Here is an 18,978-nt window from a genome sequence, read left to right as displayed (position 1 = left end):
CTGGGTAACACATGGACATGTTCCGTGTGCTTTTCAATAAGAGCTCTGATTTTGGATGAGGTTTAGGGAGAAAGAAAAAAATAGAAAATATTTGAATATCCATTGATCTTCATTGCATGCCTGGGAATCAGCTGATGTCTGCTTCCGGGCCTGGTTGCTAGAGGGCATTGAGTCTTGACTACATCATGGTAGGAATGGGGAGTGAGATGGGGGTGTGGGGGAGGTGTAAGACATCAAGCTGTGTCCTCATATACATCTTCATTATATTGAAATAACGGTAGTGCTTAATCCTGGGAGGGCTGTTTCAATGCGCTTAGAGCAAAATAAGGAAGTCTATGCTGCAGATCTGGTTCAGAAAGAGCCATAGGCACCAAGGCTTGCCCTGTTTGTCACCCTTCATCCCCAAAGGGAGTTAATTTTCTATTGCTCAATAGGACATGAAGCATAGCAGAAACGGCTGCTTGTTTTAGACTGTTCTGTACCAGGCTGGTTGCCTTTCCAAATAGAAAGCCTGTGATTAGTTTGGTTCTGGTATTCTTCCTATTGTACAATCAAGCAACAGCTAAGATTATGGGGTTGGGGTTCCTCCAGAGCCTACCTCACCCACCTGATAGCTGCTCATGGGAAAGTAACTGAAGTTCTCTAGGCCTGGCTTCCTGTGTCTCAGAAGAGGCTATCTATATCAGTCATAGGCCCTTTGCGAGGGACATCCTGTTGATAATACAGGTAACAGAAACCCTGTACATGCAGTTGTGGTTGAATCTCAGCACTACTGGAAACATAGTAGGCATTCATTCCTCATTGTATAAAGGAGTCATACTCATTAAGGTGACTTACTCAAGGCAGCTTCATTAGCTTGCGTTAGAACCCTGTCAACAGAACCAGGGTTATTTGAACCCTGGCAATAGCATTGCTAAGCATAGAGACACAAATTTGTGTCCGATGAGTCAAAAGTTCTGGAGGTGTTGATAATTAACATACTGAAGTTTTTGATGCTGGGACAGGAAGTAGCAAACCCCCCAGTCTCTGGAAGAAAAGGCAAGTGGTTCTCTGTGACTGGCAAGGTCAGCCTGGTCTACATAATGAATTCTGGGCTAGCCATAGGTACAAGAGTGAGAGCTAGTGTGGTGGTATTCTTCTCATGGGGGTTTTTCCTCAGATCTGTCTTTGGAACCGTTAGCTGTTCTTAGTCTTTTTTTTTTTTTTTTTTTTTTTGAGATAGGGTTGCTTTGTGTAGCTCGGTCTGTCCTGGAACTCACTGTGTAGACCAGGGTGGCCTTGAACTCAGAAAGATGCACTTGCCTCAGCTTTCCAAGTGTTGGAATTAAAGATGCATATGTACTACCACCTGACTCTTTTTTTAAAAGTGTTTTCTAAAGCCTAGTCTCTCATTTGAAATAATGCAATTTTGTTCTGATAATATTACAATAATAGTTTGAGGCCGGAGAGATGGCTTAGTGTTTAAGAGGGTATACTACTCTTGCAGAGAACCTGAGTTTGGTTCCCAGCATCCATGTTAGGAGGCTTAAACCATCTGTAATTCTAGCTCCAGGAGATCTAATGTTGTTGTTAAAAATCGACTCTCAATCTGTCCAGATAGAGCACACCAACCAACACCAACATGGTTCCATGTGGAGAGACTTAATGGGAGAACAAAACAAGGGGAAGAGGTAAGAGAAAAAAAAGAGTGAAGAGAAGAGAGAGCGAGAGCGAGAGCGAGAGCGAGAGCGAGAGCGAGAGAGAGAGAGAGAGAGAGAGAGAGCAGAAGCTGTCTGCCTTTTATTTGGAATATGACATAACTGCTTCCAGGTGGGGTTGCGAATTGAGCCAAAAGGTCTTCTGGGAATGTATGGCCGTTGCCATGGCAACAGTGACGGAATGGTGTCGCTGCTGAAGACAGTTCCAATACCACATCTAATACCCTCTTCTGGCTTCTGCAGGCACTTACGTGCACATACCCCTGGTGGCTTGTTTGTTATTTGTTACTTTTTTTTTTGTTTTTTTTTAAAATAGGGTTTCTCTGTGTAGCCTTGGTTGTCCTGAAACTTGCATGTAGACCAGGTTGGCTTTAAATTCAAAGATATCCACCCACTTCTCAGCCTCCTGAGTTCTGGGATTAAAGGTGCATGCCCACCACCTGGCTTATTTTGATGTTTTGAGTCTAGCCTTAAACTCACTATGTGGTCAGAGGTCACCTTGAAGTTCTGATTATCTTGCCTTTAAATTTGGGAGTGTTGCAATTACAGGTGTGCAAACACCCTGGTTTTTGGTTAGTTAGATTTTTGGTTTTGTCTGCTTTTTTGAGACAGAATCTTGCCAGCGTAGGCTGATCTCAAATCCTCCCACATCTTCCTCCTGAATGGTGGTATTACATACACGTACCATCAACTCAGCCGTCAATCATGTTCTTGGCAAAGTATTTTCAGTCTTCTCTTCCCCTGTTATTTGGGGCAAGGTTTCCATATGTAATTGAGGCTGGCCTTGAACTCCTGATCTTCCTGCTTCTACTTTAAATCCTGAGATAAGATGTGTGCGGCCACTGTACTTGGCTATTTTTTAATCTCCAAAATTAATTAACTTATGGTAGGGTGAGCACGTTTATGGCATGGCACATATGTGGGGTCAAAGGACAGCTTGCAAAAATTGATATTTTCTTTGACTATGAATGAAGTCAGGTTGTCAGTAATTGGGCAGATTCTCTAAAGGAATAGAACTCACAGTTTCTCAGTTACAAGACAGGTTTCTTGGTAGTCCCAGTCTGACACAGGAGGACCAGAAAGTTGCTGGAGAGCTGGCGGTCCTTATTCCCATGATGACAGCTTGGAAATGCTGATTTTGTCATCTGGGAAAGAAGCAGCAGCAGCAGCAGCAGCAGCAGCAGCAGCAGCAGCTGAAACGGGGCAAATCAACAGGGTGGTAGGAGGGAGGCCGAGCAGGCAACCGGAGAGATTAAGGACAGCGTTTCAAGGAGTTTATCACTGATGCTGCCAGAAGGTGCCGCCCACAACTGCGGTGGATCAATCCCAAGGCAATTGCGACAGTTCTTCAGGTGAGGCTTCCTACTCAAAAGTTTCTAACTTTCAGCAAATTGATATTAAAACCTACCATAGTACCTTGCTGAGCCAGGCTGCTGACGACACACACACACACACACACACACACACACACACACACACACACACACACCAATTGACTGTGAAACTCTATTAAAATTTCAGTTTAATTAGGCTGAATCAAATTGGTGATAACGAAAAGTTTTTTTAAAAGGTTTTTCTGTTTTAGTGCCTGGCATGCAGGCTGTGCTTCACAGAGCCGATCTGGCATTTATAGTCGAGTTCCTTGGGTGTGCACTGACCAGGGGTCCTGTGAGGTGTTGTACTGCAGTTCACACTATGGTGATTTTTACACCCCCCCTCCTTTGTTTATTACATGACCCTGGCAGTACCCAGGCTTCAAACATAGCAATCCTCCTGCCTCAGCCTCCTGAGTGCTGGGATTACATGTCTATGTCACCATACCTGGCTTCTGTACTTTAATAGGCCTTCAAATCATCTGTGTAGAGGTGACATTTTTTCCCCTCTGTTTCCAACTCCTACTGGAAGCTGCTAGGTTGGTCTTAGTCCAAGCACCTTAATGGAATTTCACCTCTCTGAACACAGGTTTATCCCAACCTGGATCCAGGCTGAAGTGTTCAGTGGGGTTAAGCATGGCTCTAAGGTCAGAGAGACCATGCTGAGTCCTAGAGTGTCACTTGTGAGGTCCTAGGCCCCCCGTGAGGTAAGGTCCCCTTACCTGTCCCAGACTCAATTTCCTGAACTAGAAAATGGGGAAAATATGAACCTTGTATTTGCTTCCTTAGATAATAAGTGCAAAACGTCTGCATGGCTCTTGGCAGGTTATCTTTCAATAATGTTACCATCAGTAATGCTGACGACTATTAGAAGGCATTGACGAAATAGCTGCCCACATGCATAGCTTGCTTCCTGCTTCCTGTTAGTGTTTGTAGGCCCTGAGTGCTCCGTGCAGACTGCTCCTGGGTATGCAGTCTCGGGGCATCTGTGGAATCGGGAACCTGTGCCAGTGAGGCTTAGCTGCCCGAGACTCTGCTCCCAATGAGATCTTGAAAAGCACAGCCTTTCAAATTTCATTTGCCCTTCCGTGTGGATCAATACCACTGGCTAATCCTGGACTTCCATTTTCAGGTCGTTTGCTGATGCTGTTGGGTTACAGCGGGGTTTCTCTTGGTTGAGCACATTCGTCTGTGGAGTGGGAACACACTGTGGTGGGCAAAGGTCCTGGGTGAGGCTGAGAACTTGGAGGGCCACAGTGTTCTTTCACCCTTAAAACTTGTGTACAAAATGGCTACTTTGAGTGCTCTCTCTGTATCTCTCTGTCCCCCCCCCCCCCCCTCCCCGCCCCCCCCAGTCTTGCTGTGTAGCTCATGTTGGCTTTTTTGTTTTCTTTTCCTAACCTCTCATGTGCTAGGATTTACTGCTCTGTGCTGCCATGCCTAGCCCTACTTTTAATTCTTTTTTTAAATAGGAGAATCCTGAACCGTAGCCAGTTGCATTTTTCTGCTTCCGAATCACCACTCACTCACAATAGGAAAGAGCTGTTTGTGAGAACTTAAAGAAATGTATATAATTTTACTTTGAACCAAACATCATACATATGTATGGTACACAATACGACCCTCCATGTCCACGCACAATGACCAGGTCAACATGTAGGTGAATCTAGCCCTGACACAGTGGCTTTCTGTTGTTGCTATTGTTGTATCAAGTAGCCTAGTGTACTGTGCTTGCCTAGAACACATGAGGCTCTGAGTTCAGTCACCAATCCAGCCCTCTCCAGGCCTCTCCTCCTTCCCCTCCCCTCCCCTCCTCAACTCTCCCTATGACCAGTCTACCCCTGTCCCTACCTTCTCTTCCATCTGTAGCAGTAGGGCTATCACAGGGATAGCCACCGCTGACATTTATCTATATGACTTATGTTTATGAACTTAAAAAACTATAGCAACGTGGAACACATTAGCTTTAAAAATTAATTAAAAAAAAAAACAAACCTTTTAAGTAATCTAGGTAGTCTTGGTGCTCACCTTTATTTATTTATTTATTTTTTTTCTTTTTCTTTTTTTTTGGAGCTGGGGATCGAACCCAGGACCTTGCGCTTGCAAGGCAAGCGCTCTACCACTGAGCTAAACCCCCAACCCTGGTGCTCACCTTTAATCCCAGCACTCCAGAGGTAGAGGCAGATGGATGTCTGAGTTCAAGGCCTGCCTGGTTTGCACAGTGAGTTTCAAGATATAAGGAACTCCTGTCTTGAAAAACAAACAAACCACATGCATGCACACACGCCACATGTACACACACACAACCGCTCTCCGTTCTTTGGGTTGGGAGTATTCACCGTGCTCCGCACTGGTGATCTGAAATACCAAGTCCATACACTACACGGCAGAGCAAGGGCAGCCAGCCATTTCTCTGGAGAACCTTTGCAGAGCTCTGCAGTGCAGCCAGTCCAGGCTGGACAGCTGAGATGTCTCCTGCAGCGTGCACTTGCTTTTTGTCAAGAGGCCCTATCTGTCACTTCTCCCTCAGTTCGGAACTGTCAGAAGCCAGAACCCCCTGCACACGGCTTTCTCCCTGCACCAGCCTGGCTCCCTCGCTGGCATTCGCTGCCCCTGCTCCACCAGCAGGTCCCTCTCCAGGGTCCCACCCCCTGCCGCCTCCACCTTTGTCCCAGCTCTCCCCAGTGACCTCCCCCCATCCTTGGCTCCAGGCCTCCCTAATTATGTAGCACTTAAGTGGGTTTTTCTGTCCATCTGCAGTTTGCTGTGGATGAGTCCCTTCCTGTCAACGTCTGTTTATACATATTTACAGTTACTTCAATTATCTATCCTAATGATGAGCTAGGTAGCATGAATAATTTAAAAATAATTTCTCTTCGACTTTGGAATAATATCTGTGCTCACATTTTGAGGTTGGTGGGTCCTTGGGATGTTCTGGGAACTCAGATCTTAAAAGGAGGCCCTAAATGCATCTGAAACTCAGCAGGAGGGGTTGTTGTGCTGAGTGCTCTTCTTCCCCTGGTCCCTGTAAACTCCTTTGGCTCCAAACTCCATACTGAAATTGGAAAGCATTTCTGTAGTTGGCTTGTCCTGAACCCAGGAGAGCCTGTATGTTCTCTCACCGTGTCTGTCTCTGCTCTTTGTCTGGTACACATTGTCTCTATCAAGGCGGGGCCTTGTCAGGAGACTGACTTAGAGGAGAATTATCAGGACCTAGGCAATTACCGAGGAAGAAAAATTCCTTAATTGTAAGACTTTGCCAAGCACACATTCATTAAATGGCTCTGCTCTTAAGCATGTGCGTGCAAACAGACTCAGTCTGGCGGTTTTGATAAATTGTCTCTTTGCCATCTTTACAGCGAGCACGCAAGCAGCTCGATGCATGCTTGAAGTATTAACTGGTTTTGAACTCTCCGGGTCCTTTTGCATAAACATAGATGCCCACACAGGGCTGCATAAACACGTGACATTCACGTTGATGTGCTGGGCAGAGGTCTGCAGCCCTGACCGCGCAATGAGAAATATTTAAGTTGAGCTGATTTGTTACATAAACACTGTAACCTCAGGCAAGGGCAGAGTGCTCCTGCGCTCTCCTCTGAGCTCAACTGTCCCAAAACAGAGACGGGCACAGGTCCATTTTTGGAACAAATCTGCCGTAAGTCTAATCTTAATCATGACATGGATACTTAAGAGGCCCAGCTAGACTGTCTGGGGAAACCTTACCAGAATATGATTTTTATAAAAATGAACTCAAAACCTGGAGGGAATTCTCTGACAGGTAGGCACGAAGCCTTGCTTGCCTCCGATTTTTGAGAGAGTTCCTGCTACTCACTTTGTGGGTTCTAGAGCCATCTCTGGGGAGTCTTTCCTCAGCCTTATTTCTGTTATCCTCCCAGCTCTGTTGATGTCCTGTCTGAGTGTGTACTCAGCTCTTGGTGGCTTGTTAGACAAGCTTCGGAGATGGGGGGATGGGAGATGCGGAACTTGTATGACCTCATCTCTCCATTGCTGTCAAATGCATCTTCCTAAGGGGCCACATAAGTAAACCAGGAGCCGGGTATGGGCAACAGTGGAAGGCAGGGGCAGGAGAATCTCAGGTTGCAGGCTAGCCTGGTCTACAGAGTGAATCCCTGTGTCAAACACATGTAGAAGAATTAGACTCGGGGGACTTGGTAGCCTAGAGAAGAAAGCCCGGGGAATCATTTGAGTTACTTGCTCTGAAGGGGAGGGAGGAAGGGACAAGGCCGTAACAGGGACATCTATCAGAGGGGTGGCACTGGGCCAGACATTGCTACCATTGGTGACCATTCAACCTTTCAGGGAGTATTTACTTAGACCTCTCGTGTGTTTAGTATTGTGCTGGCTCAGTGATGATGCGAAGGGGAGGTCAGGTTAATCCTTAATCCTCAGCTCGGAGAATAATCATCTAGTAAACATGTTAAAATAAAAATCCCCAGGAGCATATGGAGGAAAGCTTCATCCATCTATCTGTCTGTCTGTCTGTCTATCTATCTATCTATCTATCTATCTATCTATCTATCTATCTATCTATCTATTTTTGAGATAGTCTCATGTAGCCCTGGCTAGCTTAAACTTGGTGAAGTTGACCTTGAACTCCTGATCCTCCCATCTCTCTTCTTGAGAGTTGGTTTTGTGTGGTGCTGAGGATGGAGCTCAGGGCTTCCAGAATTGGTTGGCAGGCACACTACCAGCTGAGCCACATCCCCAGAAAAAGCTACACTTTAAAAAAGGAGCTCCGGTAATTCTAATAAAGATGGTCGCAGAACCACCTTTTCTAATGCAATGCTTGTAAAGCTCCTATAAATGTAAACATTAGCCCAAGTGTTTGGGGGGAAGGTTCTGCTGTTAATAGTCCAGAGAGATTATTCATGTTCACTCACCACATTGGTGGCAAACAGCTTAAACACACAGGGCCTGATCAGTTACTGCTGCCTCATGGAACAGACCACTGTAGCTAAAACAGAGCACTCATAACCTTGGACTCAGGGAGGCAATGCTAAGTTTGGGTACTCTGGACCTGTGGAACTGCCTAAGGTTTAAGTATCACAGAGAAAGAAGAACAGGAGGAAAGCTAAGATCACAGGAGGGAGACCTTGCTTCAGATTTGATTTAGTTTTCAACTTGAAGGCGCAACGGAGGTCTCGCTCTGATTTGTGACATCTTTTCTTCCATTTCAGGAAGCAAATGTTAAGGAAGGTCAAGCAGTCATTATAATGCATGGCCCCTTGGAAAAGCCATCTCTGTCTTACATGCGTGTGTTCTGTTTAGAACATGGACTGCCGGGCTGGAGAGATGGCTCAGTGGTTAAGAGCCCCGACTGCTCTTCCAGAGGTCCTGAGTTCAATTCCCAGCAACCACATGGTGGCTCACAACCATCTGTAAAGAGATTTGATACCCTCTTCTGGTGTATCTGAAGACAGTTTCAGTGTCTACAGTATATACAATAAATAAATAAATCTTAAAAAAAAAAAAAAAAAAAGAACATGGACTACCTGTGACAGCACCCTCCCCACACAGCTGATAAGAAGTTGGGGATCTCACCTTTTGGGAGCAGGCACAGTTTAGTTTACTCTGACCCTTCTGTGGTGCCCAGTGTTGGTTGCCCAGGCCTGTGGACACTAACCTGTTTTTAGGAAATTGGTAAGTTATGGACATTTTGCTCAGCTTTTCAATCTGACTCCAAACTGTTTTTCTATATAGGAGATTGGATTAGAGGTATCTTTTGCCCTTGTGACTAAATTCCTTACAAAGGAACCTAAGGGGGGAAAAAGGATTTATATTGGATTACAGTTGAAGGGAACACAGTCCACATAGCAGGGAAGGCATAACAGCAGGTGGCGGCCATATTGTGTGCAGGGAGTTGGGGAAGGCTGTGACCGGGACTCCTTAAACATGAGCTCACCATGAGCTGCTGTTTTCTGGGTGCATTCTGTAGAGAACTTATTATCACATGGGTGCAGCTATTGAGAATACAGGGTAAATGTGACTCTGGAGAGGTGGGCTCCCCAAAAAAAGGGCAGAGACATGGAAGGACACCTTAGAATCGCTAAGCAAAATTACTTGGGAAAGGCACTGACTGAATGGGCCTTTTGGTTTTCAAACAGTGTTTTGAAATAAGCAAAACTGGTACATAAAGACACATTATGAGCTGAGCAGGGTCACTGGAATGGGTATCGTAAAGGGATACAGGAAGGATCCCGCAGGATGTGCCCGGGGATATTTAGGATATTTATGGTGACAATTTTACTTATATTGCTTTGAGGACAATTACTTATTGTTTGTTTCTGAATCCTTGGTTTTGTTTTAAGTTTTACATAATTTTATATCATTGTAAGAGGGGAAATGAGAGGAACAAGGAAGGGTCAAAAAGTAGGGAACGGGTCATAGAACGTTCCCTGTTTTGCATTCATTTGGGCCAAAGGAAAAACATTTGCCAAACACCTGACCTTTAAGAGGCACTCTCCTACCCTTGTGGGCTTAGAAAGTTGAATGGCCATTGAGATTCATTCAGAGTGGAAGAAACTCACAAGCTCGGTTAGGTAAAGCGACTTCACTGAGACCCGACAGTCATTGTGGAGAGGTAGTGTACCTTGTTCCAAGAGACCAGCCAGCCTTCCACAGTCTCAGCTGCCTTGACATTTTTCTCAACATGATTGTTTTCTCGTCATTTATAAAGCTCCAAATGCACTTGCAATCTCCTCCACAAATGTGCCACGTGACAACCCCACCGCTTCACAAGGACAGTGACATCTGTTGAGTGGTCTGACTCGCTGGACATTGCTAGGGTGGTTTTCTAGAAATACTTTTATTTCCAGTTCAAAGACAAAAACTGGCTTGGCAGCACAGTGCTGGACAGTGCAACCTGAGGCCTGGCCTCCCATCCAACACAGGTGAGGGAAGGGAGAGCTAAAAAGCTGAAAGAGGAAACCCCACAGAAGGAAACATTAGTTTTTAGTTCACACTCCTGCACTCCCCTAGCCTCCATAAAATAAACTTTCTAAAGTAAAAGCAGCAGAAATGGTGTAAACGCTATCGGAACTGAGAGTAACTTTGCTCCTTCCAGATGTGGTGCAGGTCCCTCTGTTGAACACCGCTTGGCTGGAAGCAGAATTCATCTTGCATGAGGAAAGCGGTCTTTGGCCTGTCTCAGGATTTCTCCAGCATTGCATAACAAGCAGATTTCAAAATTCATTTTCTTCTCCAACTGCAGCAAAAAGGCAAGGAGAGACCTTTTTGTTTGAAGACTCTGAAAAACAGGAGGAGAAAAAGTATCAAAGTCAAGTTGCCTCTTCCTCTGGTGTTAAATTCATATTTGTGTTGTGGTTTTAAAGAAAAATCCAAGAGTGGAGAAAGGGCTGCATTCACAAGTCGAGGCTGGGATTCGTGTGTGAGCTGTTTTCTGTGTGGGAAATGAGAATCAGGGCAGATGCGCATGGGTCCCTGGAGTTCCCTCGCCAGCCAGCCTTGCCTACTAAGTTGTCTAATTCAGTAAGAGACTGTGTCAAAAAACTAGTATATCAGCCGAAGAACAAGACCAGAAGTAGTCTTCTACTCCACGTCCACTTGCGTGGATAAATGCACATATAAGTGGACCCCCACACAAAGACACAGTGAGACTCGGAGGTAGCGCTCCACAACCACATCAGTGTCATCTCACAAGGCAGCCTCTTCACTTTCCCAGACATTCCACAGTTTCTATGAGTTGCAGATTTTGGATCTGTATATTATGCAGGATCCAGGGACTGACTGTTACAGGTTTTAGAGTAACAATCTGGTTGCTTTGGATTTCTGCTCCTGTTCAATGCGGAGAGCATAGAGAGCAAGTTCTAAGACTACACATGGGATACATGGGAGTTAATAGAAGCAGGACTTGGATGATCTGTTGCCTTTTCTCAATGTTATAACTTTCAGCAGAACTTAAATCCTCTAACTTTTTAAAGTGTATTCATTTATCTTTTTTTTTTTTTTTTTTTGATAGGGTTTCACTTAACTCGGGCTCTCCCTGAAGCTGCTACAGTCTACGCTGTCATCCCAATTCCCCTGCCTCCACCTCTGAAGCTGTGTCATTTCAGACATGTTCCACATGCCCAGTTCTCTGCGATCTTTTAGAAAGAGAAAGTGACCAGACTATATCTGAAAAACAATAACCAAGCAAAACAACCAAGTCCCAGAAGAAAACATGCTCCCACTCCAGGAAAAATGTAAACGCCAGTATGTAGCCTTTCATCTGAGTTTACATGCGGAGGGATTTATTTGCGGGCCAAGAGAGTTCACTCTGCTGAAACCGGGTAGATTTGCCTCCCACAGATAGCTGCACAGTCTGGAGACAGGGAGATGCCCAGGCAGCTTAAAGACAGAAGACAGTGATGGAGAGGAGGCCAGAACTTCAAATACCCCCCAACACCAGAGACCAAGTCAGGCAAGTAAACAGAAAACAGAAACACAGCAAGTATAACAACCATGAACGGAAAGAAAACACGTCACGTGAAGAGGGCTGTCTGGTGCAGGCCCTGGCTCTTCACCCAGGGACACAGCAGCCTCACTGCAGTGACCAGAGAATCCTGAGGAGGGAAGGCATGGCTGGGCAAAGGGGCCTGTTTCTGGGCTGGGAATACCTTCAGCACTGTAAGAATTGTTTGCTGAGGTGTGGACTGGAAGATTGGCTGGCTAAGCCACTGCCCTTGTGCCCTATGGTTTGGGTATAGAAGAGTCTGTGTTTTCACGTTTCTTTTGTGAAACCTGGGAGCAATGTTAACCCAGGTTTGAACTTGCAACCTTCCTGCCTCAGCCTCCCCAAGATGTGGATGACAGGCATGCACTACAGCATCTGCAATGGCCCCACAGAAGTCTAATCATAGATGGAAACATAAGAGGGCTAAGGTGAAAATGTAAAATTTAATGAAAATGTAGAAATGAATTACTATTCATTCATGTAGAATGAATGTAGAATGAATTATTATTAGCCCGATGTGGCAGTGCACGCCTTTAATCCCAGCACGTGGGAGGATTTTTGTGAGTTTGAGGTCAGCCTGGCCTACAAATCCGGTTCTAAGACAGCCAGGGCTATTAGACAGAGAAACCCTGCCTTGAAAAACAAGACAAAACCAACAACAAAAAATCATTATAAGAATAATTCTATAAGGAGAAACACCTTGTAGTTTTCCCACTGGGAACATACTTTAGAAGAGGAATATATGAAATAATCTGCACCTGTGATGTTGAGATGGAGCCTGGGGCCTTGCTTATGCTGGGCAAGTGGTCTACTATAGAGCTACATGCCCAGTCCAATATTTATGAATATAGCATTTCAGTAAGTGTATTGTGCCCCAAGGTTCCTCTTAAGGGGAGTTAAGAAGGTCACAGTTGGTACCTAACCCAGATATGGAAGACTCAGTCACAATAGTTATCAGATGCCAGAAAGGATTAAGTAGTGAGGGCTACTATTTCCTTGGACTTCCTGGAAGAGGGAAAAGAATACATGTGTGCTTAATGTAGTGGTGGAGCAAAAAGATAAATTTCCAAAACCCAAATCATAGGGCTGAGGTGTTACTGTGGGCTCCCCTTTGATATGGGAGTTAGGGTTGATCAGGTTTGTCCATGGGAAGGCATGCATGTGGCCACCTGACTCAAGTAATTTCTGATCAGTGAGTATCTTGGAAGTTCTCCTCCCTAAAGGCAAATTAGGGAAGAAATGAGCTGAGATGGTATTTCTTTCTACAGGTGCAAGTCTAGAAAAGAGACTTCTGGCAACATACCAGCATCTACAATGGGACCATAGTGGCTCCCAGTACAGAAAACATTGCACAGCAGGTTGGAGGGTTGGCGGCCTTGGTTCTTCAGTAAGTTGTTGGACTTTCTTGTACAGATCGTTTGGAGGCTCAGAAATATGATTAAGGTGGAGAATGAGAACCCAGATGGATAGAAGGGAGCACAGCACCCCTCTCCACGAAACACAAACACCTTGTAGCAAAACACTGAAGCACGGGATAATTTTCATGAGGCCAAACCTTATTTGAAAGATTTCTATTTAGTGACATCCAAAAGAATGAGTCATGGCTCATGCTAACAATAGCAAAAGAGCTACAGGGAAGTCTTGGGACAAAGGGAGGTGGCTGAGCTCAAGTCCTGGGGACTCCTGGGATCTCACGTTCACATTCAGTCTCAGATGTCTCCTGGAAGGAAAGTGAGGGAGGCAGGAAGGGTGTGAAAGGGGAGGAAGCAAAAGTAGTCATTAGCATCCCTTGTTCCCAAGTGGGGCACAGGTGCAAGGGCCCACTGCAAGGACGGTGACCGCGCTGTGCCTTGCTGCAGCTGAGGCTTTCAGAATGATCAACACTATGTTGCCGTGCCACTAAAATCTGACAAGGCAAAGCGTGTATATTTCTGATGCTGGAACATAGTCCAACACTTTTATTTATGCGTCTTCACCGGCCATAGCCCTCTCTGCATATTGATAGAAGAGGTTCTGGACTGCCAGCCACATCAGAGAGTCGCGGAAAACAGAAATGTCTACAGGAGCCAAGGAGGAGTGGTTTTTTTGTAAAAAGCTTTTATCTGAGGCCACCAGTTCCCTTTTCAATTGTTCCAGCAGTGTCAAATGATGATGGGTTTTGACCTACTGCCCAGCATGCCTAGAATTGTATTTAGTCATTTCACATTCAGTGTCAGATAGATGAGAAGCAATGCCATTTAAGTAGAGGATGAGGTAAGAGGCTGTCCCCTACACTGAGGTCCCTTTTACCCCGAGTGTTGATAAACTCGAGAGTTTTGGGTTGAATACCCACATGCTTATCTTCTGTTATTTTATAAAAACAGCCAACACTTATTCACCAGCTGATACCACCTTTTGGAATGGGCCTAAGCTCATGTAGGGATGGGGTGTAAGGACTGTGTCACACTGTGTGAGCTGGCTAACCTGGGTTGGACCTTGGCTTCTGTGGCTGGTAGCTGTGCGGTGTGTTGATCTCTCTGGGTCTGTGTTGTCACAGCCCTGAAACACAATACCTCACTGGCTGGATCCCTACACTAGTTGACTGGGGTAGCGAAACAGTAACATGCTGGTGATTAAGCACTGGGGATGCAGACTGCCCTCAGGCACCATCCCTCTGTGACCATGTGGAGAGAATGGATCTTCCTGAAGCCTCTGATTTACTGGGACAACACCTGCTGTGCTAAGACCAGCAGTGCGAGGTGCTGAGAGCAGTCTGATATGCCAGAAGATCACTCCCAAAGACCCCTGATCCATTTTAATTACGTAATTTAAGATTCGTGTGTGTGTGTGCGTGTGTGTGTTCATCTGTCCATCTGTCCATCCATCCCATCCACGAGAGGGCAGTAGACCTTTGGAGTTAGATTACAAGTGTTTTTTCATCCCCTCTGATATGGGTGCTGAGAACCAAACTTAGGACCTCTGTTGAGCTATCCCTCCAGCTCCTTACTTATTTCTAAGATAGGGTTTGTGTAGCTCAGGGTGACCTAGAACTCACTACATAGCCAAGATGATGACCTTGAAATCCTGACCCTCTTACCTCCACTGTCAAAGTGCTAGGGCTAACTAAAGCTTGTGTGGCTATTCCTGGATTGCTTCATCTCCAGCGAAAAATCTGGAAGGATGCTTGCCAGGGAAGGTATAGGTAGACATTTACTTAGGTGTACGCACTGGTATAGCATCCCTGACATTATCTCAGTCTTAACCACAATAATTAAAGTATAACTGGGCTCATATGGCCCACTTGGAGAACAGATGAAAACTGGTCAAAAGTCTGAAAAAATATTCATTAGAGATGAGAGATTTGCACATACTTGTTCTGGAGACAAATGGCAGATATGCCATATATAGGATTCTTGACACGAAAAGAAATTAATTAGTGAAAAGTTCAACTTGTGGTCTAAAACAATACTGTTATTTTCCCAAGGCCTCGCTGGGAGATGAGAGCCGCAACAAAAGACCAAAAATAGCACTGTTACCAAAGGTTAAGTTCATGGATCCCTTTGTTAAACTACTCATCTGATTTTCTTCTTGGTTTTCTTTTCCCAGCATCCTGGGAAGATGAAGAAGATATGCTACATGGCTGAGTGTCACAATGGCTCCCACTTCTCAGCAATGCATGCACGCATGCATGAACACATGCACAGGCACCTACGTCCTTCTCACAGCATTTCCACACCTCAGTTCTATACGAGGCCATTTAAGTGGTTCCTCACTTATCTTTTGCACCAGAGTCCAGATCATCATTAATTTAACTAAAAAAAAAAAAAAATCATATAGAAAAAAACCCCTAAAATCAAATAAGGAACCTCCCTAACTTCGAAACAGCAAGGAGACTTGGGATATGACTCAATTAGTAATGTCCTTGCTTTGCAAGCATGAGGGTCTGAGTTCGATTCCCAGAACCTACAATTTCCAGATATAGTGATATGTGTTTGTAACCCCGGGGCTTCCTGGCCTTCAGGCAAGCTGTAGGTCAGTAGGAGAGTACACAGTAGCAAGATTCTAGATAACTCCTGAGGAGGATCTCAGAGGTTGTCCTCTCATTTCCATAAGCATGAGCTTCCCTCAACCCCATAAAACTGTTAGCTGCAATCAAAGGAGAAGAAATCTTAGTTCGCACTTAGGGTCCCAACACACAAGTGTTGAGGGTATTTAGGTCAAAGAAACCCACCCAAAGGCCCAGAACAGGGTTTGATGCCAAGAAAAGGGGCTTCTAGGCTAAGGCATGGAGTTGAACGTTTGGGGTGGAGGGGTGGAGACTGGGGTCTGGGAATACAGTGAGGATACATTGATCTAGGGGTATCAAGGGAGCTACAAGCCTTCACAACTTCTGTTTGGGAGTTGCAGGCAGATTAGAAGTATAGTCATTTTCTCAAGACCTGTGTCCATCTGTATGTGTCTTTCCAGAGGCAGCAGAGTCCCAACCAGTCAAGAGCTGAATTATGTTCCTCCAAAGGTATGTGGGAGCACTATCCCCGGGCACCTGTGACAGTGACAGACTGCATTCGGAGACAGGGTCTTTGGCAGAATGATCAAGTTAAGATGTCTTTAAAGCCCATGGTGGTGGTTCATGTTTTTCATCTCAGTACTAGGGAGGCAGAGGCTGGTGGGCCTCTCTGAGTTTGAGACCAGCCTGATCTACAGAGTTCTGGGGCTACACAGAGAAACCTTGTCTTCCCCTCCTCCAAAATCTTACAGAGCCTGAATCTGATTTACCTGGGATCCTTAGAAGAAGACAAAGAGCTAGGTGTGGTGGTGGGTACTTGTAAGCATCGCACTTGGGAGAGTAGGGCAGGGGGATGGATCATGAGTTCAAGGCCAGCCTGAGCTATTGAGACCTCATCTCAAAAACTCAAATCTCTTAGAAAACAACCAGCAGTTACACCACATATACATACAAACTAAAAAGGACAAGGGAAGGGCTCAGGAAACCAGTAACCATAGGCAGACATGTTAGAGAGAAACAGTAGGGACACAAGTACACAGTGGTGACTATGCCATGACACCCTTCAGAGGGTATAGGGTGCCTGCTCAACTGATACCTTGACCCTGAACTTCTAGCCTATAGGACAGCAAGTCACAGCTCTGTTCTACCCAGGCTGTGGTACTTTGTTATTGCAGCCCTGGGAAAGGAACCCAAGATTTTCCTAACACAACTGTAACTTTGTACCCAGGCGTGGGGTAATAAGGTAGAAGTCAGTTTTAAAAGAAGGTGGATACCCGCCATTGTTACAACCAGAGCCACCCCACTCAAGTTTACATTCACGATCCAACTTCTATAGGATTCAATCCAGGTACACAGAGGGCATGTCTGCGCTTGGGAGGGAACCCAAGTCACAGGCAGTTATTAGGAATGAACATGTAGGGGTTGGGGATTTAGCTCAGTGGTAGAGCGCTTGCCTAGCAAGCACAAGGCCCTGGGTTCGGTCCCCAGCTCAAAAAAAAGAAAAAAAAAAAAAAAAAAAAAAAAAAAAAAAAAGGAATGAACATGTAGTGACCTAGGAAACAATTTACACATTTATAACAAACCCGAGAAAAATGGCCTAAGCTATCATTTGAGTTGACAACAAGACCCAAACCACAGTAGCTCACCTGGCCCAGTCCTGTGAGAGTTCGATTCCATTAGAACAAGCCTTTAACTTTCTCTGTTTCTGTGTCAAGGTCTATATCGTAAAAGCAGGGTCGGGTGGGCAGACCTGGCATTGTGCTCATCTGGAAGAGAAAACAAAACACTGTGCATGAGCAGAGTTCACGAAGTGATTCATCATGTTACAGTCCACTTGACACAAACCAACCATGCAATTCATGACAGTCACATATAACATTATGTTATGGACACGGGCGTCCCTGTTGGCCTGCCCCTGATTTCACACTCTGCAAAGAAGTCAAATATAGACAGAAAGCACGTCACCTCCCCCTGAATGTAGCTTGTTCACCATCCCCTGAGGTCCCACAAGCACAGAGCAGCCACCAATGGTTTTCGAAGCTTGTCTAATTTGCAATATAGAACCCAAGACCAGCCCCTCTGCTGGGGCTAGTCTTGCCTCCTCACTAAGCCCCATGCATGTATTTTCATCAAAGCAAAAGCCTGCAGACTGTAGTAGAGGCCAGGCCCAGTCCTTCGTTAACAGGCATCTACTTTTCCTTCCAACACGAACTCCTGTGTTGTTATGGTTAGCACTGGGCATAGAGCTGAGGGGGTTACCCATTTTACTCTCTCAACACCTTGAAGAGGTATTTTTCTTATTTCCATGGTACACAGGGGAGGTAGTGAGATCTAGAGAAGTTAAGTTACGTGGTCAAGGTTGCTAAGGTAGCAAGTACCACACGGCCTCTGGACTTTCCTAGACACGTTACTCGTTTCCCTATCACTGCCTTGGAATGGTACTGTGTGTTTTACATGGATGACAGCCAGCTTGAGCCACCTTCTAGAGCCTTCTGACATTGATACTTGCCTTCATCTGACCATCTATCTATCCGTCCGTCCGTCTGTCCATCCGTCCATCCATCCATCCATCCATCCATCCATCCATCCATCCATCCATCCAACTATCTATCTATCTATCTATCTATCTATCTATCTATCTATCTATCTATCTATCTATCTATCTATCTTTTTTGCTTTTTTTTTTCAAATAGAGTTTCATGTGGCCCAGGCTGATTTTGAACTCACGATCATCCTGTGACTATCCCCCAAGTCCTCAGATCACAGGTCCATGTCCAGCAAAGTGAGAGGCCAATTACCAAGGGAAGCACTCGTGGACATGGCTAGCTGAGGGCAGAGTCTGGTTCTTTACTGCTTTGCTGAATCAAGGGTGCCTGGTCCCGTGTTGGAAGGCCCCAGTGTCTGAGAAGAGCACACAGGTTACCATATTAACACACTGCTCCCAAGATCTGCACTGCCAAGACTCAAGGATTCAGGCTCCCCTGCGGTGCTTGACAGGCATCCATCTTCCAGTTGCATCTGCCCATCCATCAGCAGAGGAACCCGGTTTCTGGCTCTTCAGAGGCCAGATTGACTTCTGTGTCCTGCAGATACCTTGCCTGTCCCCAGACACTCTTGATAAGATGAAGCAGTGATGGGCTAGCACTGGCCTGCAGAGTGGCTCTGCTTCTTCCCATCCCACAACAATTCTCTGCAGAGAACTAAAGTAGAATGTAGTTCTAACCCGCTGCTCCCTTCTCTCATTCCCTTCTCTGATTATAGACTCTTTCCAGTCAGCCAGGGCTATGGTGGAGCAGCAGCAGTAGCAGGAGTGTGGTGGAAACTCAAAGTCACAGACCTGCCGCATGGGCGCTTGGGACCATAGCAAGTTCCCAGCGAGACAGATACATACTATGGCATAGAAACCATGGTTCACATGATGCCCACAGTCCTTTTTGGTGACTCCTTCAG

The 18,978-nt window shown here is 45.5% G+C and overlaps 1 protein-coding gene across 1 annotated transcript in view; it reads right to left on the bottom strand.

Moving 5' to 3' along the window:
* Positions 1-9,877: 9,877 nt before the first annotated feature.
* Mthfd1l (methylenetetrahydrofolate dehydrogenase (NADP+ dependent) 1 like) overlaps positions 9,878-18,978 on the bottom strand; it is a 189,494-nt gene continuing 180,393 nt past the window's right edge. The window contains exons 27-28 of the mRNA XM_032894796.1: positions 17,175-17,294; positions 9,878-10,337 (exon numbers count right to left, since the gene is read on the bottom strand). Of these exons, the coding sequence (XP_032750687.1) occupies positions 17,205-17,294 (90 nt within the window). The 3' untranslated portion in view covers positions 9,878-10,337; positions 17,175-17,204. The remainder of the gene's footprint in view (positions 10,338-17,174; positions 17,295-18,978) is intronic.

This window comes from Rattus rattus, chromosome 2 (genome assembly GCF_011064425.1).
Source record: "Rattus rattus isolate New Zealand chromosome 2, Rrattus_CSIRO_v1, whole genome shotgun sequence".
NCBI lineage: Eukaryota > Metazoa > Chordata > Mammalia > Rodentia > Muridae > Rattus > Rattus rattus.
This window is presented reverse-complemented; position numbering and strand designations above follow the sequence as displayed.